Raw genomic sequence first — 23,327 nt, 5'->3', positions numbered from 1 at the left:
TGATTGCCTGCTTCTGTGTCGCAGGGGCTTGTGGGGCTACGCCGGGTCCTCTGGCTGGGCAGTGGGCAAGAGGAGGCAATGGCTGGGGGCAGGGAGGAGGAGAGACAGAGACACCTCTGCCCAAAGTGGCAGCTCTAGTAATGAAAGCAGCTCCATCCCAACCACAGCCTTGATGCTGGGGGTGCAAGGAGTGTGAACGCCCAAAGTGCCGGCTGCTCCATTAAGGCAGGAAGGACCTCAGGAATCCCCAACAACTGGTCGTTGGAGGGTCTCCAGTTTGTTGGTAGCCGCAGACCACAGTCGGGCACAACGGCCCGGCTCCAACGCCAGGACCCAGAGCATTTCTAAGCTTCCCCTGCTGATTTCAGCAGAGTACCTCAGAGTTACTACTAGGAAGAGCGACCTGTTAGCGAGTAAAGTTTGAGCCTTTGAGTCCTTGGAATTTTCAGGCCAATGTCAGAGCTTCCTTTAATAGCTGTTAGGTAAAGATCACACACACCCCTTGGGCTCCCTAGCTAGGCAGGCCTTGGGTCAACGACATAGTTGGTTTATTTGGTCTCAAGGTCTTCCTTCCTAGGAAGCTTCAGAGGCGCCCGAGGGAGCCCCCTCTGACCAGGTCCAGGTCTTCAGCCAAGTCCTAAAGCAGCCAGGTGGCTTTTCTGGGCACGGCTCCTTTCCAACTGCTAGGCTCCTGCAAGGGGAGCGAATGTGGAGGGGTCCCGAATTCCACAAGGGCCGCTGCGCAGAGGCCTCTGCAGCCCAGCTCACAGGGGCGCTCACTTCCGCCGGTACCTGCGTAAAGAGCAAGCAAGATCTCAGAACGAGGGAGGGAGGGAGGGAGAGACGGAGGCACACAGAGAGACCGAGACTGGGAGACTTACCTGGACTTGGTTTTAAATTTTCCCCCCTTCCTTCTATCCGGGAGGCCCAGACGCCTGCGGTCCTCAAAGGAAGGCCTGGAGGGGGAAAGAGCATCGCCCTCAGTGGGGGACCTCAAGCGGACAAGGCGGCGGCCTTTCCCTCTGAACCGCCCAGGGCTCTTTTTTTTTGGGGGGAGGAGATGCTTCCAAGCCAAGCTTCGCTCCTAGTGACACCCCCCCACCCCATTGCTGCCTCCTGGGCTTTGGTCTTCCCCTCCCTGGTGGTCTCCCAGCCAGGCCCGTTCGCAACCCATCCCCCGACTGGGCTTCTGGGCCCGGACACTGGAGGAGAAGCACCAGCCAGCCAGAGCCCCCCAAACAGCCCACTGAAGGGAGGGAGTCGCAAGGGTAGGACAGCAATACTCGCCCCGCCCGATACTGCTTGAGGGCCTTCTTGTTTGTGCTGGTGAGCTCCACATCAAACACCGACGTCCCCTTCTTGCGCTGCTGCTTGGGCCCTTCCAGGGGAGAGAAGAGCCGAGAAGCCAGGCTACGTGAGCTAGCTGTGGAGGAGAGCCTCCCACCCGGCACCCCTGGGCTCGGAACAAGGGAAGGGAAAAAGAGGCCTCCTCACCAGCCTTCGTTTCTACCAGCGGCGTTTCCTCCGGCATGGCCCGGGCTCGCTTGGGCCGGCGGTCCCGCTTGGCCAGCCGCTCGGCATACATCTGGGCCTTCAAGATCTCAAACTGGGAACGTTCCTCTGGCTGCCGACGAGAGAGACGCTCACCAGGCTGCCTGGGATGGGGCCAGGGGCCCAGGGGCCGCCAGCCCTCCCTCCCTCCCTGCCCCCTCCTCCAAGCTCACCGTTGGCTGAGCCTTCTTCTGGGAATCCCTCACAAACTTCGTTCTCTTCTTCTTGCCTCGAAGTGCCAGGTCAAACTCCTGGAGAGCCTTGGCCACTGGGAGGGAAGCAAGACAGTGGCGGGAGAGAGGTCGGGACCAGGCCTGGACGGAGGCATCCGAGCCCTTTCCCAGAGCCAACCCTTACGCTTCTCCTTCTTCCTCTCCTCCTGGCTCTGGAACCAGCTGCGGGGAGTGCATCCAGCTGGTTGCTGGGAACCAGGGTCCAACTTCCGCTTGGCAGTGTTGATCTGGAAGGAGAGCAGATCTGCTCAGAGCCCGACCCCAGCCTCAGGAGATGGAGAGATCTTCCCCAGGGCAGCCAGAGAAGCAGAGCGGCTGTGGGGCCAGATTCCTTTGTCCTTGGTAAGCGGGGGAGGGAAGAAAAGGAAGGTGACCCCCACCACCACCACCACCACCAGGGTAGACCCTGCTAGTGTTGAAAGGCAACGCCAAATACATTCTCTGCCTGGATGACTTGGGGCCACCAAGACGTCGTTCTCTTTGAGAGGGCGACGCGAATTTCTCCTAAATTAAGCCCCCAACTGGAAACTGAGACTAGCGCCCCACCCCTTTCTCCACTCGCTTGCTGGGAAGAGAACCCAGCCCAGGAGCCCCTCCCGCTCCGCCTCACCTGGGCCTCCGAGGACTGCAGCTCCCGCTCTTCCCGCTCCAAGCGCAGCACAGCGTACACATCTGGCTCCAGCTTCTCAATCTTCTCCCGGAAGCGCAGAATCACATCTGGGGGGGGGGGAGAGACGCAGAAAGGCTGCTGCCGCCACCGAGTCCCTCAGGGCAAAGCAGCAGTCTAACCCGCCCCCAACCCTCCCCACGGCCGTTACCTTGGGGGAGAATCCTGGCCTTCACGGGGGTCTTGGCAGCCTTGACGATCTCCTTCAGCATCTTGCGCTCTTCCTCGCCCACTAAGGACACGGAGCGGCCCACGCGCCCCGCCCGAGCTGTGCGCCCCACCCGGTGGACGTAGTGCTTGGTGGTGTTGGGCATGGTGAAGTTGATCACCTGCAAGCACAGAGGAGGCAGCGCAGAGCATCCGCCCTTGGGCAAACGAGGGTTGGGGCCGGGGGGAAGGGCTGAGTAGCAGGGAGGGACCTTACTGTTTTGACGCCCACGATATCGAGGCCCCGAGCGGCCACATCGGTGGCCACCAGCACGTCAATCTGCTCGTCCTTGAATTGCCTGCAAAGAAAGGAGCCCCTGAAGAGGCCGGCCCAGCCCCAGCGCGACTCTCCCCGGCCGCACTGCCCCGGCCCCCGCCTACCGGAGAGCCTCCAAGCGCTGGGCCTGGGAAAGGTTGCCGTGCAGCTCCCCAACACGGAGGCCCATCAGGCCCAGGAGGATGTGCAGGCGGTGGGCCTGCTTCTTAGTCTGGGTGAAGAGCATCACGTGGTCCGGGAACGTCCTTGTGAGCAGAGCTGGAGAGCAGAGGGGGACTCCTCACTGCCAGCTCCCCTCTTGAACAGGCCACCAGAGGCGGCCGCCTCCTCCTCCTCCTCCTCCTCCTCCCCCAGCCCCAGCCCCACCTGCCACGATGGCTTCCCGGTCCCCCTCACGGCTCGGCCGGATGCGGATGAACTCCTGGCGCAGAAAGGGGGCCACCTCTGTGTTGCTGTTCACAAAGATCCGGACGGGGTTTTTCAAAGAAACCGAAGCCAAATCCTTGACCTGGCAAAGGGAAGTGGGGGGGGAGGGGGGGGGTTTCTTCCTCCTCTGCAGAGAGCGCTCCCCAGGGGCTCTCCTCCAGACGCCACAGGAACAAGGCCTCCTCCTCCTCCTGCTGCTGCTGCCGGGCAAGGCGAGGGGCTCTCGTCCCCCATCCCCCCCCGGATACCCCACTTCTCCCCCCTGCCTGCCCTCCTCCGTGCCAGGCGCCTGCAGTACCTCGTCTGTCATGGTTGCAGAAAAGAGCATGGTCTGGCGATGTCGAGCACACATCCGGATGATCTCCTTCATCTGCTCCTCAAAATACTCGTCCAACATCCTGGCAGGCAAGGGGGACAAGAGGCGATGGGTGCGCCAGCCCCCTCCCTGGTCCTCCCTGGCAAGCTCAGGCCAGGCGGCTTAGAGGGCCCCGCCTCTCAGCCCCAGGGGAATTAAGCCATCCTCTCACCGGTCGGCTTCGTCCAGGATGAGGACCTCAATGCTGCCCAGGTGGAAGGAGGGGCAGTTGTGCAGATGGTCGATGAGGCGGCCAGGAGTGGCAATGACGATGTCAGGGCCGGAGCGCAGGGCGGACTCCTGGGTCTTGAGGTCCAAGCCACCTGCAACCACACAAAGGACGGGCAGCCCAACAATTCCCAAAGGAGCAAATTAGCGAACTGCCAAAGAATTGCCCAAGGCTGGGTCACTCACCCACTGCCAGGCACACCGTGACGTTGCTGAACTGAGCCAGCTGCTTTGTAACCGAGTGCACCTGGATGCCCAGCTCCCGGGTTGGCACCAGCACCAACACCCGACTGACGGGGGCCTGCCGGGGTTTGTAGATCAGGCGCTCCAGGACAGGAAGGATGAAGGCGGCAGTCTTTCCTGAACGGCAGGCAAAAAAGTGAAGATCCCCCCCAAGGCCAGGAGTCGTTTCAAACCCATTCCCATCACCGGCTAGGCGCAACGTACCTGTTCCCGTGGCTGCACAGGCACACAGGTCCTTCCCCAGCAGTCCTACGGGGATGCAGGCCTTCTGGATCGGGGTGGGCTGCTTGAAGCCCAGGGCGGTTATGGCCTGGGGACAGAGACAGAGACGCAGATCGTGTGCAAGCACCTGAAGCAGGCCCCGGAGAGACCTGGACAGGGAGGGCTTTGGCCAAAGCGCTTTCATTCTTAAGGAGGGGCGCCGTATTTAATATTTACGTCCTTTACTTTCTTAGTATTTCCCATTTCTGTAGGAAAAACGCACTCAGCCCAAGAGCAAGGTGGCTGAACAATAGCCGTTTCAACCCGTTCTACTTCACTGATCTATTCTGCTCGTTTCTGCAAGGTCCACGTGACACTGTTACCACCCAACTTTTTCCTAAAAACCACCAGACCATTTATCCTACAGAAGCTGCACTGAAAAGACCGGTTTTCATTTGGAACCTGTCCCTAGAACGTCATTTCATCCCCAAAGCCCCTGCATGCTGAAAGGCCTTCGGAAGCCTCCAGAACTTCACTCTCTTCCAAGCAGCCATTTGGAACCAGAGAAAGCTGCCGCTTCTCAGATTGTCTGGTCTCTTATTTTGGCATTTGTGCTGTTTTTCTATGCTGCCAGCGGACTCTTTTGCAGCAAGTGCCATATCCCAATGCTGGATCTTCAGTCACCGCACCTCAAATTTATTTGGGCTTCATTCCTACAGGACACCAGGCACCTGAAGCCCACATTTCAAAAGGATACCTTCAGCAAGGGTCGAGAGAGGTTCATGTCTTGGAAGGACAAACTATCATCGTACTGCGAAGCATCTTCCTGAAAGAACTGTGTGGCTTCCTAAAAATTAGGCCGAAGAAAAACAAGAATGTGAACATCCAACCATGTTACACAGAAGCAGATCTCTGCTAGTAGCCCTGCTTTGTACAAAGCCAACGTTTATTTTAACCATTCTTTGCAAACAAATCACAGTGGTGCGGCATATGCGCAACACTAAAGCTGAAAACAAGTCACAATGATCAAGCACGTGCACAATAGCTCCAGACCAAACCAATTTGTGATGCGTTAACAGTGCATAAACTTCATCCTCTATTCATCCTCTATTTTTAAGGCAAATTTGTGATAGAGAAAAATGCCCCATGGCTATCTCCCCGAGAGGCTGCACTGAGCAAAGGCTGGACTAGTAGCCAGGTCCTTGATTTCACCCCACTAATGCTCACCTCCTTTTCGCCGTGCTTCTGTTTCCATCGCTGCTTCAGCTTTAGAGTATCTGCAAAATAAGCAATTGCTGGGTACTTACCTACAAAACACAAGATCAATTTTATACACAAATAAAATTGAAATGTTGATTGAATAATTAATCTACCGTTTAAGTTTATTAAATACTGCCAAGCACTAGGTGATTGTCTTTGTAGGTGTTAAATCCAAGTTCGGCTTATGCACTGTGATGCCCAAACAACTAACCCCTCAGGGCTTCACGCGCACGGCATGTTTTCACGATCACTCCCTAGTCCTATGTCATCAGGGCCTCGTCCTTCCTCCCCTCCGAGAGGCCCCAGCTCTGGCGCTTGTTCGGCTTCTGCAAAGCAGCGGCCGGCGCTCCCTCCCAGGCTTTCCTCCAAGAGCAGCTTGCCCCGCGGGAGTCTCCTGGTCGGGCCTCCCTCAATGCCGGGCTCGGTTACCAGCTTCTGCAAAGACGCTCTCATCTGCCGAGGAATGCTCCGGCCGCAGCGCCTCCTCCTCCTCCTCCTCCTCGCTGTCCCCGGCCTCGGCCTCACTTCCCCGGGGGGCCGCTCCCGCTCGGGTCGCCTGCTCCTGCGGAAGGGCGGCAGGCCTCCTGCTCAACCAAAGCCCCAAGGAGCCCAAGGAGCCCCCGCTGCACCCCGCAAGCGCAGGCCCGCCTGAGGCGGCGCTGCGAGCGGCTTCTGACCTGAGCTCTGCGCTGCCTCCTCACCGCCGCGATCTTCTCATCCAAACTGGTGGCGCAGCGCTGCCGAGGCAAAGGGCCGAGAGAGGTGAGCGGGAGGCGGCTTCCACCGCCCCGCGCCCCGCGCCCCCCGCCCCCCGCCCCGCGTGCCTACCTTGCGCTTGAGCTGCCCCAGCGCCTCCGCCCAGGCCCCGCTGCCCGCTCCCGCCGCGGCTTCCTTCTCGGAGAACGCGAAGCCCGCCGCGAAGTCTCCCCGGCCCGCGGCCGCCGCCTCCTCCTGCAGAGAAGGCCAGGCGGGGAGGGTCGGTGGGCAGCCCGAATCTCCCACCGACTCGCCCGGCCCGCTGCCCGGCCCGCTGCCCGGCCCTCACCTCCGACTCCGAGTCCGTCCACTCCGGCTCCGCGCCCGCCTCCTCCGGGCTCCGCTCCGCACCGAGCCCGGCCTCCATCGTGGCTGCGGAGACCCACGCGCCTTCCGGTGCTCCGGCCGGAAACGGAGGAGCGCCCCCAGCGGCAGCCCCGGGAAGCGCTGCGGAGCCTCACTGGGCTTCCGGGCGGGGCGGGGCCCGTCAGCCGCCCCGCCCCTCGAGAGCGGGGTTCACCCGGGAGGACCCCGAATGCGCTTCCAGAGCCCCAGGGCTGGCCGGTGCAGGAAAGGAGTTTGCGCGTTCGGGAACGTTTCTCCAAGGGCACAAAATGAGAAGTCTTTGCCCGCCTCCGTTGGAAAACAAGGCAAAGTTCAAATAAAAAGCCTGGAGGCGGACCGGAGGAGGAGGAGGCGTCGATGTTTAACATGGCCAGCAGCGCCCGTAAAGCGCCAAGAAAAGCCCGTTTGCTGGGGGTCCAAGAGAGCTTAGCAAACTCTGCGGACCCCCGTCCTAACTGCGGGGGGGTCCTTGAAACGCCTGGGCTGGCCCCGACCGGCTCGGCGGCCAACGAGCCTCGGAGGTTTTGCGAGGAAAAAGCCGGCGGGGGGCAGCGGGGGAAGGGGCAGGGAGCCCCGCTTGTGCGCCTGCGGCCTTCGCCCTCTTCCGAAGCCGAAGCGGCAGCGCTGCAGCCCGCGAGCAGAACAGAAAGGCGCCTGCCAAAGGGAGGAACGTCGCAGGCGCTTTGGGAGATTTGTCTGCGATGGGAAGCCAAAGGAACCCTGGAAGCCCCGCCGGGGCCCCGTTCAGTCCGCACAGCAGCAATGAACGGCCCGAAGAAGCCCAGGCGCGGCGGCCCCGATTTCCAGGCAGCCGAAGCCGAGAGTTACCCAGAATCGGAGTCTCGGGGCTCCCGGCCTTTTCCTTGCCGGGGGGCGGTATTGGATGCGAGGGCCCCCCCAGAGGGCTCGGGCCAGCGGGGGCTGAGGGGGGGCTGGGGGGAACCCTCTTTCCAGAGCCTCAGCCGCCCCCGGAGCCCGGCGCCGCTGCTCACGCCGGATCAAGGCGCGGCTGAATTTTAAAGGCCGGGCGAGCGAAGCGGGCCGGAAGCGCCCCCGCCCGGACTCTCCCAGGGGACGGACCGGCGGGCTCCCGGCGCGGCAGGCCATGGAGGCGCTGCGGGAGGCGCTGCGGGAGGCGCTGGCGGGGCTGCGGGGCGCCGGCGGAGGCGGAGGCGGGGAGGCCTTCGACCGGGGCCGCTTCTGGGAGGCGCTGGGTGCGGGAGCGGCGGCGGCGGCGGCGGGCGGGGCGGGGCAGGCGCCTGTGTCCGGCCGGGCCTCCCTGACGCGGCCACTCTCGCTTTCCTCCCCTCGCAGCGGGAGCCTTCGGGGCCGCCTCGCGGGAAGCCACGCGGCTCAGCCTGGCCGCCGCCCGAGCCCAGGTGGGTCTCCCTTCGTCCCTCCCCCCTCGCTGGTGCGAGACTCGGCGGCAGGCAAGGCCCCTGCTCGCCTTCCCCCGCCCGTGGAGCCGCGGCGGCCGAAGACCGGGGCGGGTGGGGGGCCAGCCCCGCGGCTTTCCGGGCTAATAAGATGCGGTTGAGGGGAGCCTGCGGTCCTTCCGAGGAGCCCCGCTTTAGGGAGTAGCCTCTGCAGTCCCGGCTGCGGTTGGGCCTTCCGGGAACGGGGGCGGCCTCTGCGGGTGCCGTTGGCTGCCGCTGGCCTCGGCCTCGGCTCAAGCGCTCGGCGTCCCCGGGATTCTTTTTCCCACGCGTTTCTTGCCAATGCACAGTATTGCAATTGCACGAAAAATTCAATGTTTTTAGTTGTCCCGAAGCTTTTCTGGAATTAACTGCTTGGGTTCCTGTTAATTTGGGAAATTTGGCAGCTATTCCTATTCAAGTTTAGATCGTGACAAGGCTGCTTAGTTCCTGTCCTGAAATGAAACTCTGGGTGTGATGTGGCCTTGTGGCATCCCATAGCGGTCAGTTGGACCTCTGATTTGGAGGCTGAGGGGACCCTGGTTTGTGACTGGATTTTCTTCCTCCGTGAAGTGTTGAGAGGTGTGCGAGGACTTGCCCTTCCTTAGAGGGCTCTGGGAGGATGGGCAAATGCGTACTTGAGGAGAAGCCAAAGCTATCGGGCATGAGAGCGTGGGGAGCCAGCCCTGTGTCGGAGTCCTTATCTATCATTGCGCCCCAGGGTGGTCACACTTTGTGCTAACCCTGTGCTTAGAGGCGGAGAGTTTTTCATCTTGATGTCTATGGAGATTCTCAGCCATCCAGGTCCTGGTTGTCCCAAAGGTGCTTTTTTCAAGAGGAAACTGGGCTTTTTGGCTTTTCTTCGAAGACGTTTTGCTTTTCATCCAAGAAGCTTCTTCGGGTCTGCCTGGATGGTGGGGAATAGAAGGATTTATGCTTCTTGCAGACAGCTGGTCATCTATCTATATTCTTTTAGAGAGTAATTGTGGCCGCTTGGAGGTTTATTGGGTCCTCAGGCTCACCCGAGTGGTGCAAATGGGCGTAGAGCCGCCTTGGAACTGTTGAATGGACTCTATAGACTGGAGATAGAGGATGTCACATTTTTCATCTTGAGTGAGATGGTCCCTCCAATCAATTCTCCATTTTAAAATTAGCTTGATTGTTCAGGTAGGAAAGTCGGAAGAAACAGAATATCCTTCACTGGTCCCAAAGTAGGGGCCCCTCTAGGCCTTGAAGGACATAGGCACAATCTCGTTGGGGAGAGTAGCTTAACCTTTGTGATTGGTTCCTTTTCAGACGTGCGAGACGCTGAGTGAAGAGGTGCGCAGTGCCATCATTGGAGCTATCTTAGTGTATTACCAGCTCCCAGAGAGCCAAGGTGAGCGGGAGCAGAGCCCCCACCCCCCTTCCAGCAGTGCAAAGAGCCTTTGGGCCATCAGCTCTGACAGCTGCCACTCCATCCTGGGTCTCTTCTCTCAAGCCTGGAGTTCTTCAGTGATGGCTGAAGGTCCCTGCATTTCTTTAAAGTTGCTTGTTACAAGAAATCTTGCTCCAGTTTGCAAGTTAAAACGCTGCAGAGTTCCCTTTGCCTATCCCAGGGAAGGCCCTGAACAATGCTGTCCGCTGTGCCACGATCCAGATGGTGGAAGGGATGATTCAGCTCATAGAGGTGATCCTCCGGACCCCCCAGGAGAGGTGAGCCTTCTGCCATATCTTCATTAACGACTTAGATGAGGGAATAGAAGAGGAACTTGCCAAATTTGCAGATGATGCTAAGTTGGCAGGAATAGCTAATACCCAAGAAGATAGGCTCAAGATCCAGATGGATCTTGACAGACTAGAACGCTGGGCCCTATCTAACAAAGTGAAATTCAATGTAGAGGAAAGTAAGGTCCTACACTTAGGCAAGAAAGCCCTTTAACTGTGTAACTGTGAGAAGGATCTCGGAGTCTTAGCGGACAACCACCTAAATAGGAGCCAGCAGTGTGCCAATGCAATCCTAGGTTGCATTAACAAAGGGGTTCAGTCGAGATCATGTTAAGAACTAATACCACTTTATAAAGCTCTAGACACTTAGAATACCACATCCAGTTTTGTGCAGAGAAGAGCAACCAGGATGATGAGGGGACTGGAGGCTAAAACATACGATGAACAGTTGCAGGAACTGGGCCTGGCCAGTCTTAGTGAAGAGAAGGACCAGGGGAGACTGGAGAGCAGCATTTCCAGTATTTGAGGGGCTGCCCCAGAGAGGAGGAGGTGGGGGGGGTGTCAAGCTATTCTCCAAAGCACCTTTGAAGGCCAGACAAGTAACAATGGATGGAAATTGAACAAGGAGAGATTCAACCTGGAAATAAGGAGAAACTTTCGGGCGGGGAGAACCATCAACCCATGGAACAGGAGTTGCCTTCAGAAGTTGTGGGAGCTTCATCCCTGGGGGCTTTCAAGAAAAGGCTGGACAACCGTCTCTGTCAGAAATGGTGTAGGGTCTCCTGCGTGGGCGGGGGGTTGGGCTAGATGACCTGCAAGATCCCTTCCAACTCTGTTAATCTGAAATCTTCCACGGCTGCCCCTCTGCTTTCCCTCCCCAGAAAAGGCCCCAAGAGGCCGGGTTGATGGGTGGGGTGACTCCACTGTCTTCTGCTGACCTCAGCCTTCCCAGCAGCCTATCGGCTTCACTGCTCACGTTGCCCCCCTTGCAGCCTGTCTCAGGAGCAGCTAATCTCAACCGGAGGCGTCTGGGAGGCCTGCGACCGAGTTTCCTGCCTGCCGCGTGGTAAGTGGCGGGAGAGAAGGCAGCTGTGCGTGAGCAGCCCCCGAACGGGCCTAGGTGGAGGCTTTGGGGGGGGGGCAGCTCTTGCTACCCTCCACAGAGTGCCCTCACCCGCTGTTCTCTCTGCTCAGACAACCTGGCAGCGGCCACGTTGGCCATTTCTTCCTGCCTGGAACTTATCAAGGATGCCCTGGAGGAGATGGAGCAGGTGGGGAGAGACGAGAGCCCCTTTGGGTGCCTGGGGAGCAGAGGCCCAGCGACGGCCGGGGCCCGAGCTTGGAAGAGCGAAGTAAAGAGGGGGCTTCTCCGTCGGCAAGAGGGAGGGGGAGCCTTGACGCCTGGAGGTGCCCCACTGGCTGTTCCAGACCGGGAGGGGGGGCACCCGCAAACCCCTCGGACCCAAAGCCCTTTAACTTAGAGACTGCGGGAAGCCGCCCCGGGGGAGCAATACCTGCGTTGGACAAACGTCGCCCCGGCCTTCCTAGGCAGTAGCGGTGGCAAGAGGCGGCAGGGGGGTTGAGAGGGGCTTCTAAGGGAGTTGGGGGCGGGGGGGCACGATGGCGTTATGATAACTGGCTTGCAGCTGATTGGCCCGGCTTTCTTTGCCAGCCATTTGTGAGAGAGCACATTGCATGTCTTTCAAGTTCCAGGTGTGCTATTTAGCCCAGGAACCCCGAGATCCAATAAAGAGAACCCAGAACTTGGGCCAGCCCTTTGATTTACCCTGAGGTGCCCTTCCGGCTCCCCAAGATTTTGCCAATAGGCCTTTTCCTCAACTGCCAATCTCCTTCAAAACTCCCAACGACCACTGGCATCTGGCACGCTTACCGGTGGTTGTAAGCAACCCTTTGGACAAATTGGGCTGCGTGTGGAACGGAACGGGAGCCACCTCTGGTCTGCAAGGGGCCCCTATCTGGTCCTACCTCCTGCCAAGACCTGGGGAATCGAACCCTTGGAGTGGGTTCCCCTCCTGCCTTTAGCGGCTGTCGCTTTCCAGCAGACAAGATGTCAATGCGTGCTCCTTTCAAAATCCAAGAAAGAAATACCCAGACTCCATGGATCAGAGCAAAGTTATCCTTTTACTGGAGAATGAAAAGGAAGCTACAAATGGAATTCCGAAACTGAGAATTTGGCGCGCAGATCACACATACAAAGGAATGGAATTGTTCCCACCCCCCGAGGTCCAGAAGTCTCTTCCAATTAAAAGTTCTGAATATGATCATGTGGGCATCTTCAGGTGGTGATGAGGCCTCTGTCCGTTGACCCTGACATATTTTGATAAGACTTCGCAGCTGCGCAAAAAGGGATAGAGGCTAGCAAGGAGATGGAAAGTTGAAAAGAAGAAATCATATACCCCCTCCTTTTTCTGCCCACAGTAAAGGGATGCAAAACACCTCCAGCTCTCTTCCCCCCCACAATTACCCCTCCCCCGCCTTGCTAATGACAGCTGAAAGAAGTAAGCCTAGCAGTAGAGAAAATAAGGGAGAAATAAATGAGATAGATAGCAGTTAGGGTACCGGAAGAAATCTTGAGGCTGACACAAGAACCGCTCCCTGAGACCCCACAGCTTCCACCCTCTTGGGGGCCTGGCTGGTCTCCCCAAGCCTTGGGATTCTGTCCCCCCCTTCACCTTGGGATCCCTCTTGCTCCCTTCAGGATGCTGGGGGTGACTCTTCCGCGTGGGAGGTGGTTGAGGGCGGAAGGTGCCCCCTTGGTTTTTCCCCCCCACCCCCCCCACCGGGGCTTCCCCTGGCCGGCCCTGATGGCCTGTCTCCCCTCCCTTGCCCAGAGGCCCTGGGAGCGGAGTGAGCACTCCTTGCCACGGGCTTGTGTTTGTCTTAGATGCAGACCGAGGGAGGGGCGTCTCCCGGGGATCTGCTGGAGGAGGAAGCCCTGGGCTTGGCCTGGACAGACGCCGAGCGGCAGCTGTTGGGCCCCTGCCAGGGCCTGGTGAAGGCCACCAAGGCTGGGCTGAGGAAATTGCTGACGGCCATGAGGACTCACGGCGGAGCAGATACGGCGGAGCAGGTGGCTCAGCTGGATGCCCTGGCTGAGGCTGCGGCCGAGCTCAGCCCCAGGTGAGGAGAGTCACCACGGCCCCACCGAGGGGAGGAGCAACTGGCATCCTGCATTGGGAGGAGGGGCTTCTGCCTCCAGAGAGTTCGCGGGAAGGGCAGGAGGTCGTGGCTGCTCCCAGCAGACCCAACCTGCCTGAGGCTCTCGCTGGCCTCCCGCTGGCTGCGCTGGTGCTGAGCCCGGGCTGGTTTTGCTGTGTGTTTCAGCGTGGATGAACTGGTGCTCAGCCTCTGCCCGCCCGTGAACCAGCTGGCTCTGCGGCTGAACGTAAGTTGGTCCAGGAGGGGCCCGGCCGCCTGTGCCAGGCCTGGCGTGACTCCTCCCTCTCAGCGGGGAGGGTGGGGTCCTGTCCAGGCTGCTCTGGGGCTGCCTGCAAGGGGAAGGGAGCCTCCCTGAGGATGGGGTCTGCTTTCCTTCCCCCAGGGGAGGGGATCCTGCCCATGGTCCTGGGCAGCCAGGATTTATCAGGCGGGGTCCCGAGGCAGGCCGTTAATCTTGGCTGGAGCCCCCCAACCCCCCCCCGATGAGGTGGGCTTCCCCTGTTGGGGGGGGAAGGGAGGCTTTGCAGTCGCCAGGCCTCCTCGCTCACGTGGGGGTCCCTTTTCAGGCGGGGAAACTGGCTTCGGTGCTGATGAAGATGCTGGAAGTCACCAGGTGAGGGAACTGGTTGTGGACTCGCCCCTGGTCTGGGAGCCTCCCTCTCTGGCGGCCACCCCAACTTTTCATCCTGGCAGGGGAGTCGCCTGTCCCTTCAGGGCTGCCGCCTTGTCTCCTGCAGGACGAGCCACGTCTGCCCTCCCTCTGAAGAGAGCTGGGTGCGGTTCCTGGCTGAAGCCGTGGACCACAACCTAGGCAAGATCAAGGACGCCACCCAAGGCCTGCTGGGGGACCCTGGCTCGGCAGGGGGGGGCTGGTGCTGCGCGGGAGACACGCGGCCAGAGGGGCATCAGCCGTAGCACTTTCGTCCCCGGTGTGGGCAGTAAAGGACCTTTGACCTCTTTGCAAGGAGCCTGGACGGCTGGCAGTGGCCTCATTTGCCTAACTCGAGCACCGCTCCAGTTCCAGAGGGACTTTGAGGGGGCACCGGGGGCGGCGACTTAAGTGGGCAGGGGGCCTGCGGAGGACCCCGCTCCTCCCACGTTTCCTGCCCCATCTCCCCTCCCACCACTCCCTTCTTCCCAGGGGGCCAGGGGTAGCTGCCAGGCAGGGTGGTTGGGGGTGGCACTGGCCCGCCAGAGGACACGGAATGACTCCCCGATGGCCAACTCTTGGGGTGGGGCCACCCTCCCTGGGCGACTCTTCGGGGGACGGGAGCCGGGGAGGGCGATCCGGGGGGGTTCAAACTTCTGCAGCCCCAGCCGTGCAGGGGGGGTTGTCTGTGGGGAATGGCCCCCCTTGCCCGGGGCGTGGGGCAGCCCTCTTGAGCTCCCTCACAAGACCTGCTGTGTCCGGGCTCTGTGGTGCATTGCGGGAGGAGCCCATTTTGCTGGGGATGAAGCCCGAGGTTAAACGCAGCCCCTCGCCTCGCTCAGCCCACCTGTGGAGCCTCAGTGCTGCTCCCACCCACCCCCACTCAGTCCCCCTCCCCATCTCCCCTCACCTGGGGGAGGGCTGCTCCCTTCACCCCAAAGCCGGAAAGGTCCGGGAGCTTGGGGGGAGGGGCTCCATTTGCTGCCGGCGCAGTGGTGAGATCTCTCCCCCCCCCCGCTTCACGTGGCCTGGGGCTCCTGGAGAAGGTGAGCCCGAAAAAGACCCGCGGGTGCAACAGTCCGTTTATTGAGGGCCCGTTGAGGGAGGGGGGTGGGGGTGGGGCAGCCGAGGCGGCTAAGGCAGCCAGCCGGTCCTCCAGCCGTCTTCGGCCACCTCCAGGGGCTTGTGTCCTTTCAGGGGGGGGAAGAGGCTGCTCCTGAGCGTGAGGTGCAGCTGCCGAGGCCCACTCTTGTAGGGGATCAGCTGGAGGGTGAGGCTGGCCTGCTGTCTGGCAGGCAGGAAGCCCAACCTGCGGAGGCAAAGGCAGGGGCTCAGTGCCGGCCTCCCTCCCTCCGGCAGAGAAGGCCGCCTCCCACACCTGCAGCTCCCCAGCCTCCGGGCATCTGAAGGGCCGGCCTCCCACACCACCAGAGCGTCTTCTCCCTCCCTCGGGGCCGCTCGCCCTGTCTAGCTCTCCCCGGAAAGGAGGCACAAAACAGGCCCGGCCAGAATCCAGCAGCCGCTGAGGAGCCTCCGGCACCTTCCCGAAAGGGTGCCCCACCCGCTCTCAGGGCTCCCCCAGGTGGCTGGGGCCAGGCTGGCTGTGCTCTCCCTGCCGGCCCCAGAGAGGCTCAGCGGGCGGCCCAGGGGGGTCCGCAGCTCCTTTTCTGGCACCCAACGGGGGTGCGGAGTCCCCCCCATCTGCCAGGCGACGGCTAGGCAAGTCCAGACATGGCTGCTCCCACAGACACAACACGCACCATCGGCACAGAAAGGGAGAGCAGCCCCCCACTGCATCATTCCTCAGGGGCCATGTTGCACACACACACACACACGCCTGCCCAACCCCACTCACTCTATCTGGGCTTGGCCTCGCACCAGACCAGCCCCCTCCACAGTCAGGAGGCCATCGCTGACAGCTTCGGGCAGGGGGTTGGTAAGCTCCACTCGGAACCGGAAGGGCTGGTCCAGCACCACGGGAGACAACACCTGCGGGGGAGGCTTAGAACACCTGCAGGGGGGGAAGGCCTAGAAAGTCAGGACCAGCCTCCCCGCCCCCCGAACTGCTGGGTAGCCACGTCCTCTGCTGGCTGGGGGGAATTGGCCCGTGAGGAGGTCACCTACGTGGATCAGGAGGGAGGGGGTGGCCACTGTGATGGTCTTCTCCACCAGGACCTTCTGCCAGGAGGTGTTCTCCTCCCCGATGGCCACCACCCGGATCTGCTTGTCCTCCTGCAGGTGCCGGCTGTACTGTCGGTAGGAGAGGTGCCAGGGGAGGCGCTTTTCTGTGGGAAGAGGGCAGGTAGCGGGGGCCAGGGCAGGACAGCCCCCGCAGCCACCCCCGCGCACAGCCACCCCGCTGGCTCACCTTCCCTGGGGCTGAAGGAGAGGTAGACCGTGTCTTGCCAGAAGGGCACCAAGGGATGCCCGTTGTGCAGCACTGACTGGGCGCTCAGGCTGAGCTTCAGCTCCTTGGAGGCAAACTCCAGGTTGCGGGCCAGCAGGGTGAGGCGGATGTCTTGGCCGATCTCCGGGCTCTCCACCAGCTGGAGGTGGAGGAAGGTCTGAGCCCCCGTGGGGGGTTCCGGGCGCGAGCCATCTTGGAGTGCTGGGAGGGTGCTGGTTCTGATGGGGCCGAAGGGCTGGCTGCGGGTGAGCGCCTTCAGGAACACCTGGCGCTCGCCCAGGGACCCTGCGGGAGGAGAGGAGCTGCCTGAGGGGGCCGGGAGTGGCCCAGGCCGGAGGAGCGGAGGTCGGGTGGGGGGCTTGGCAGGGGTGCCTCCAAAAGGCAAGCAGGCTGGCTGAGGGCCCTGAGCAGCTCTGCCCTGCCCGTTTCTGGGGGCTTTCCGTCACGAGGCTGCCCAGCCAGCTCCAACTTAGGGGAGGGCACAGGCTGAGGGCTGCCAGTGCTGGCTTCCTTCTCATGGTAAAACAGGGCTTGGAAGAACTAATTGACTGCGGGGATGGGGGAGAATAGGCTGCCAGGCCAGGAGGAACTTTGGGGGGGAGGCTGGCCGATGGTCCCAGGAAGCTCTGCTGGGCCACCTGGTTATGTTTCAGGCTGGCTGGCAGCCATAGATCTGGCTCCTGCCTAGGCTGCCCAACCCCGTGGCCGCCCTGGGCAGCCCTCCCTCAGGGCAGGGTAAGGAGCCACGGAGGGAAGGATCTGGAAGCGACCCGACCTGGAACGAAGGAGGGCCCTCCTGACCGCGAGAACAGTGCATGGAGCCGCCTCCGGGACTCGTGGGGGGGGGGGGCTCCCTCATCACTGGAGGGTTTCAAGGGTTTGAACAACCGTTTGCCCAGAGTGATACGGGGCCTCCTGCTTGAGCGGCGGGTTGGACTGGAAGACCTCGGGGGTCCCTTCCAACTCCATCCCCCCCTCCATCCCAACACCTGATAGCCCTGGCAGCCTCCGGCCCAGAGAAAGGGTTTCTGCGGAGCCTCCCGGGGCCGCCAGTGGGCTGGCCATGCCCAACCCAGAGCCCCTTCCCAACTGGAGGCTCCAGTCCCTGCCCGGCTGGGTGGAACCTTCCACAGGGCTAAACCCACCAGCTCTCCTCCTGCCCCACTCGGGCTGCCTGTCCTCCCTACCAGACAGAGTCTTGTCCCATCTTGAGGCTCCATCCCCCCCCTCCATCCCAAGGCCTGGGGAAAGAGGCAGGCGTCAGGGCAGGGAGGGGCTGTGAAAACCCGGGGGGGGGCAGAGGTACCTTCCTGGTGCTTGTAGGTGTGCGTGATGTCCTCTCGCTCCTCACTTCCCACGGCCTTGGTGCTGATGTAGTTCCCCACGGCGCTTGGGTTCCACTGGAGCTTCTCTCTCTTTGTCCCGGAGAGCAGCCAAACCACCCGGTCTGCGTTGACCATGGAGAACACAAAGGGGGTGTCATAGCGCAGGTGGATGTCGCCGTTCCGGATGGCTTTGACGGGCGCCGGCCCACAGCGGTACAGCCCTGCCGAAGGGGGGAGAGAGGAGGAAGGGTCAAGGTGCCTGCCCGAGCCCCGCCGGAGAAGAGAGCGGAGCCGTCTCAGTTACCGTTGCTGGACTCCTGCGGGGTGGCATCCAAGACCTGCCAGCCGTCGTACCCAGGGGGCAGATCCCTGCGCACCATCCAGCACTCGTTCCAGACGTGGAAGTTCCTGCCGGACAAGGAGGGAGGGGAGTCGTCACGGGCAGCCAACGGCCCCCTTGCAAACCCCAGCCCTGCTGGGGGGGGGGAGGTGAGGGAGGGGATGTGCTCAGCCAGCCTAGAAAGCCACCTGTCCCAGCCAAGCCAGGTATTTGGGGGAGGGAGCCGTGCTGGGCACAGTGGGCTCCATGAACTTGGCCTCAGCGCAAGCCCCCACTTCTGCGAGGCCTCATGCAGAGTGGCTCTGGGGCAGCCGGGAGGGGGCCTGGGAGCTGTGCCAGGCCAGAGGCCCTCTGGCCACCCTGGTTCTGCCCCCGTGGCTCTCCAGAAGCCCACAAGGGGTTCCCACGGCCTTGTGGATATGGGCTGGGCCAGCAGGCCCCTTCCGATACTTCAGGGAAGGCAAAGCCACCCACCCACCTACAGGAATTGGGTGCTCCCCCCTTGCAAGGGAGGGGCCTCCTCCAAAGGCCTCGGGGAGGGGGCGTCCCCCACAGGGGTCAAAGGGAGGCGGGGGGCCTCTCTGCACCAAAGCCACCGTTTGCTGGGCTCTCCAACCGCCCGCAGGGCAGCCCAGCCCCACACAGCCTGGCCTGGGCCCCGGAGCTCTGCCCCCAGCTGTGCCACCCACCAGATGCTGTCCTTGCTCTCCCGGGGCAGCAGCTGCCCGGTGTTGTCGTAGTAGACGTCGATAACCAGGTTGCCGTCCTTCTCGTGGCCCGAGTCGAAGTTCGTCACCACCCGCGTTGGGATCCCGAGGCTACGCATCACTGGGAGGGGGTTGGTGAGCCAACCCGCCCCTCCCCCCGCCTGCTTTGTGTGTCTGCCAGGGGCTCCCCTACCCCCCGGCTCCCTACAATGTGGACCCCGGAGCCCTTGCCCCCCCCCCCATCTGGGGCTGCAGGGATTCCCAAGGTTGCCGCAGGGGTTGGGGGTGCCCAAGTGAAGGGCTTCCCACAGAAGTGCCAGCCTGAACGCTTCGCCTTGGCCCAAGAGGAGGTGGGAGGGGCCTGGAAAGGTGGCCCTGGTTAAGAGCTCCTGGGTGAGCACAGCCGGCCTGCATCCAAGGCTTTCGGCAGGGGGGCAAGGCCAGGCGGAGGGGGGGGGGAGATTCACTTGGTGAAGGGGCACCAAGGGAGATTGCCACCCTCCCCCCACCTGGCGTGGCAGGTGCTGCATGCAAGCGGTCGGCTCCAGCCCTACCTGTGCACATCACAGCTGCAAAGACCCAGCACTGCCCATACTTGACTGGCTGCCCTCCGGAGTGCTCCCACTGCTTGAGGATGGGGATGCTGCTGTTCCACTCGCTGGGGCGGGTGCCCCCGGAATAGTCCTCACCCCAGTTGCCCAGGAGGACCCCGGAGTCGTCATTGCTGTTGACCTGGGGGGGGGGAGGAGGAGGAGGAGGAGGAAAGAGGTGGGAGGGGCAGGGGGCACCCAGATGTCCCAGTCCGTGGCCAGCGTGCCCGGGGCCCAGCTCTTACCATGGCGCTCAGCACGCGGCTGATGTAGACGGGGCTGCTGCGCAGGGCAGAGTCCTGCACCGGGTGGTGACGGAACTGCAGGTTGCTGTCCAGCAGCTTCAGGCAGATGCCAACCGTCTCCTCGTCGAACTACCGGAGACAAACGCAGCTGAGCCAGACCAGGATGGGGGCACCACTGGCCGACTCTTCTTCCCAAGACTGGCGGGGGGAGCGAGGTGGGCCTCCCACTAAACTGCGATGCCACGGCCCAGGGGGGCTCCCCGTACCTGGCCGTAGTTCCAGGGAACTGGGTGGATCCAGTTCCTGTTTCCGTGGAAGATGACCCCGTGCTCGTTCATCACGTATTCCTGCCTCTCGGCCTCGCTTTCCAGGTAGACGTCGTCTTCTGAGCAGTGGAGAGAGAAGAGCGGTTGGTTCTCACATTTTCTCTCCTGCTCTCGCGATTATTTCGGGTTTCCCGAAAGGCCCCAATAAGCTGCTCCTTTTGGGGGGCATCCCCCCAGCCCCAGAGGAGTCTTTGGAGTCAAAACTGCCCAGCCGCCCGCCTGGGAGAGCTCTGGGGTGCTCTTAGCCCTGAGATCTCCTGGTGGTCTTCCTTCCCAGGACCACTCAGGCCCTAGGCAGCTCAGTTCAGTCCAGGCTTTGGAGGCCAGCTGTGGCCTTGAGGGGGGGCAGTGCCACCCCCAGCCGTGGGGGCGGAGCAGTCCCGGTACCTGGACACCAAGCATTGAAGAGGAGGAGGATTTTGCCCAGCTGGTAGGATGACGACATGCCCTGGCCAGAGTCAAAGTGGATGTTCAGCTGGTACTGCCCGACAGGGGCCTCTGCGGGGGCAGAGATGGCGACATCTGTGGACTGGGGGCCGCTGGGCACTGCGCTGGCTCTCCAGGCCTCCCTGCTGTGTGGCTGGCTCAGACTCACCAGGAAGATGGCCCGCTCTGGCCCTGGCCCTGGGGAGAAAGGGGCACCAGTGGGGTCCTCCCCTGCCTGCGCCGGCACCCCAGAGGGAAGGGAGGCAAGGGAGCCCTCGTGGGCTGGGCTCCCACCAGGCCTGGGCCCGTCTCTCGCTTGCTCACTCGCTGCTCCTGTGGGCCCAGCTGGTGAGCTGGTCGTCCCATGCCTCGGGGGAAGGGGGGGGCGGGAACTGCTAAGCAAATAGGGGTCTCGTGCCGGGGAGGGGCCAGCCAGTCTCGTGCCGGGGGAGGGGCCTTTGTGTTCCACAGTGGGCAGGCGGGCAGCCAGACTGGCCCAGCTGGATGGGTAGCATTCCGTTGACTGGCTCTGCCTCCTGCAAATGGGGGGGGAGGTTCTAGCTACTCCCAAGGAATGGCCAGTGGGCCCGCATCTGGCCTCTGCTCTCCTGTCCTCTTTGGCACCTCTCCCACTGCTGCTCTGCCAGGGCCAAAATTGGGAAATTCCCTAATCCAAGACATTGGCACCCGGATGGCTGGCCAAGGTGGCATGTCCGCCTCAGCCTCAGGAAAGCGGGGGCAGCCTTCCAGCCCCAGGGAGAAGGGAGACCCGTGGCAACAGCCAGAGAGAGATGGCCCTGGGGGGCATTGCGGCCATTGCCCAGGAATGACCACCGCAGGGAGTGGGCAGAGCTCCCCTCCTGCCCAAACTCACCCCCCCCCCGATGGAATCCCCCAACCAGCCGCTTGATGGGTTTGCCAAGCGGTTGCCCGCCATCGGGACACATCCAGTATAAATCAACACCAGCGCTTGCCAAATGGGGGCGGGTGAGGTGGAGGGAGCCAGGCGGAGAGGCCATCTTTGTACGAGAGGGTCTATTGGTACCCCAAGAGAAGCGCTGGCAGAGACGTTGCCTGGTGAGGTCACAAAACGCTTGCAGACCAAGCTCAGAGAGCGCCACGGCTCTGCCGCCCCCCCGAGCCACAGAAACTCCCTTTGGCCGGATGGGGTCTCTCCAGGGCTTCCCAGAGATGCAACCGGCTGGCCAGTGACCCCAGTGTTGTCAGGCGGAGGGCCACCTGGGGCTGCTGTTGGCCAGCGGCTCCCTCAAGCTTGAATCCCTTTTGGGCCTCGGTGATCTGTCCTGTCTCCCCCAAGGGAACCAGAGCCGATCCCTCCGGCGAGGTCTTCTGCCTGGCTGATCCGGCCAGCCCTTCCTCCCTCCCTCCCTTCCACAGCGGTGTGAGCAGAGCCCCTCCCGACTCCTCCGCTCACCCCTCCTGCCTGTTCCTAAGTGGGCTTCCTCGCTCCCCCCCCCACCGACCCGCCTTGTCCCAGGCAGTTAAAGGCTTTACGGCGGCTTTGCTGCAGCCTTCTCAGCTTGGCTGCTGTTTCCCCTGGGTCTCCTCCTGGGTAGAGCCATCATCACTCACTGCTCCAGGAAGAGACTCTGCCCAGGGACTTAACACGGTGGGGGGGGGGGGCACCCCCCCACCTGCTGTCACCCTCAATAGCCCTCCTCCCGTGTCTGCACCCAGGTAGCCATCAGTGGAAGCAGCCTCTGAACCGCTTCGTCTGGGGGGCTTGGAGTGGGGAAGGGAGACCCGGTTCCCCAGGAGGGCCCAGGGGTGAGGAGAAGCCCCTCCTGCTGGGGCTGGAAGCAGCCACTCTCTTGGTCTGGAACACAAGCAGGGGCGCCTGGCCTGGGGTCCCCCCCTCCCCCCTTACCTGTCTCTGCAACCAGGTGCATGGAATCAGAGCCCGTCTCGTAATTCCTGGAGTGGAAGTGGAGGGTGAGGGTGAAGGGCTGCCCCCTCCGCACGACCAGCTGCCCATTGCTCATCTCGGCCGTGTGGTGCCCATGGGCGTTCTCTGGGCCATGCCAGTCCACAAAGGCCAGCTGCAGCTCTGTGGGGGCACAATGGGGAGTGAGGGGCTGTGGGGCAGAGCTGGGCTCCCTTCCCCACCGCTGGCCCTCCGTCCGTGCCCAGCCGCCCTCCTACCTCCAGCCATCCTGCTCCTGCTCCTGCTGCTGCTGCTGCTGCTGCTGCTGCTGCTGCTGGCAAATGCCTGCAGGCGGCATCGGGCAGCAGCCAAGGAGGCTCCAGGCGTGGCACTTGGGTATGGCCGATTCCCCTTCCTGCTCCGTCACCAACTTGCTGGCACAGCAGCTCCCACCCAAGAGCCGCCTGGGCGTGGGCAAAGTTCACCCTTGCTGAAAAGGCACGTCAACACACACTCTTGTGTGTGAGAGAGGAAGCTCAGGGACCCAGGGAAGGTGGGGGGGGGCGTAACTGAGTTGGGTGTGTGGGTCCTCCCTCCCTCCCTCCCTCCTGCGGGCGGAGCAGCCTGCGCATCTGGGCCGTGGCCCCTGGAGTGGACGTGCACAGTCTCTGGGCCTCAGGAGCCTCGAGATGCTTGGGGCCCTCAGCTCCCGGGTCCATAAGCATCCGCCAGGCCCTGTCTCTCCCCCCCCCCGCCCTACTGCCTCCGCTGCCCAAGGAAGGCAAGGCCCTGAGGGGCCCCCACCGGAGCCGCTCCTTCGGGCCCCGAGGAAGGGAGATCAAAGCGGATGCAAGGGAGGAAGGGGGAGAGCCTCATTTCCCGGCCAGGCCCTCCCCCCGCCCCCCAACTGGCGGGGTTTCTGACGCCACCAGCCCCTTCTCACCACGAGCCCCTCAGACTAGCCTGGGGCTCCTCCACCCGGCCTGCCCTCCCCTCATTGCCCCCCACCGGAGCAGGGCCTTCTGGCCAGACCCTCCAGAAAGCCTCCAGCCTCTCTGGGCCGCCCCAGCTCTCCCGCCACCTGGCACACCCGGGGGGGGGGGGCAGGAGAGGAGACCCTTCCCCCTCAGCACAGTCGGTGCCCGGCGGGGTGGGCTTTGCTCCCTGTTCCCCTACGGAGCCTTGCCATGCCAGAGAGCATTTCTGCAGGGAGGGGGAGCCTTCAGAGAGGGCAGACCTCCCCGCCTTCTGCAGGATTTTTGCACCTGGCTCACAGGATTTCCCCCCTCCCAACATGTCTTCCCCAAGCCCCAGATGTCCTCGTGGGGGGGAGGGCTGAAGCCTCCAGCCTCTTCTGCGGTGGGGGGGGGCAATGC

The 23,327-nt window shown here is 62.3% G+C and overlaps 3 protein-coding genes across 4 annotated transcripts; 1 reads left to right on the top strand and 2 right to left on the bottom strand.

Moving 5' to 3' along the window:
- Positions 1-442: 442 nt before the first annotated feature.
- DDX27 (DEAD-box helicase 27) lies at positions 443-7,655 on the bottom strand. Of its 2 annotated transcripts, none has more exons than XM_026721788.2 (21): positions 6,694-7,655; positions 6,477-6,599; positions 6,326-6,385; positions 6,078-6,210; positions 5,616-5,665; positions 5,146-5,235; positions 4,392-4,497; positions 4,131-4,304; positions 3,889-4,039; positions 3,660-3,759; positions 3,302-3,443; positions 3,040-3,193; positions 2,876-2,957; positions 2,603-2,780; positions 2,395-2,501; positions 1,909-2,011; positions 1,725-1,819; positions 1,495-1,624; positions 1,288-1,378; positions 882-956; positions 443-792 (listed from the first exon to the last, which is right to left on the bottom strand). In XM_026721788.2, the coding sequence occupies exons 1-21, from the start codon at positions 6,769-6,771 to the stop codon at positions 777-779; spliced, it is 2,238 nt and encodes a 745-aa protein (XP_026577573.1). In that variant the 5' UTR covers positions 6,772-7,655; the 3' UTR covers positions 443-776. The 2 variants fall into 2 exon arrangements, with proteins under 2 accessions (XP_026577573.1, XP_087784890.1); XM_087928764.1 differs by having other exon boundaries at positions 6,477-6,593; positions 6,694-6,833.
- A 150-nt stretch (positions 7,656-7,805) lies between these two features.
- CCNDBP1 (cyclin D1 binding protein 1) lies at positions 7,806-14,019 on the top strand. Its single transcript, XM_026721770.2, has 10 exons — positions 7,806-7,963; positions 8,064-8,128; positions 9,461-9,542; positions 9,763-9,859; positions 10,864-10,937; positions 11,066-11,142; positions 12,777-13,012; positions 13,217-13,277; positions 13,618-13,664; positions 13,789-14,019. Exons 1-10 carry the CDS (start codon positions 7,855-7,857, stop codon positions 13,964-13,966), a joined length of 1,026 nt encoding a protein of 341 aa, XP_026577555.1. The 5' UTR covers positions 7,806-7,854; the 3' UTR covers positions 13,967-14,019.
- A 751-nt stretch (positions 14,020-14,770) lies between these two features.
- Positions 14,771-22,357, bottom strand: TGM5 (transglutaminase 5). The gene is made up of 13 exons (XM_026721771.2): positions 22,230-22,357; positions 21,955-22,134; positions 20,028-20,264; positions 19,581-19,699; positions 19,315-19,443; positions 19,034-19,211; positions 18,462-18,600; positions 17,737-17,840; positions 17,414-17,653; positions 16,069-16,392; positions 15,825-15,985; positions 15,556-15,689; positions 14,771-15,009 (listed from the first exon to the last, which is right to left on the bottom strand). The coding sequence occupies exons 1-13, from the start codon at positions 22,237-22,239 to the stop codon at positions 14,835-14,837; spliced, it is 2,130 nt and encodes a 709-aa protein (XP_026577556.1). The 5' UTR covers positions 22,240-22,357; the 3' UTR covers positions 14,771-14,834.
- Positions 22,358-23,327: the final 970 nt, after the last annotated feature.

Source organism: Pseudonaja textilis, chromosome 3, assembly GCF_049901715.1.
Source record: "Pseudonaja textilis isolate UNSWEBS1 chromosome 3, rPseTex1.2, whole genome shotgun sequence".
In the NCBI taxonomy this organism is placed as follows: domain Eukaryota; kingdom Metazoa; phylum Chordata; class Lepidosauria; order Squamata; family Elapidae; genus Pseudonaja; species Pseudonaja textilis.
The sequence above is the reverse complement of the archived record's forward strand: the minus strand, read 5'-3'. Positions and strand labels throughout refer to the sequence as shown.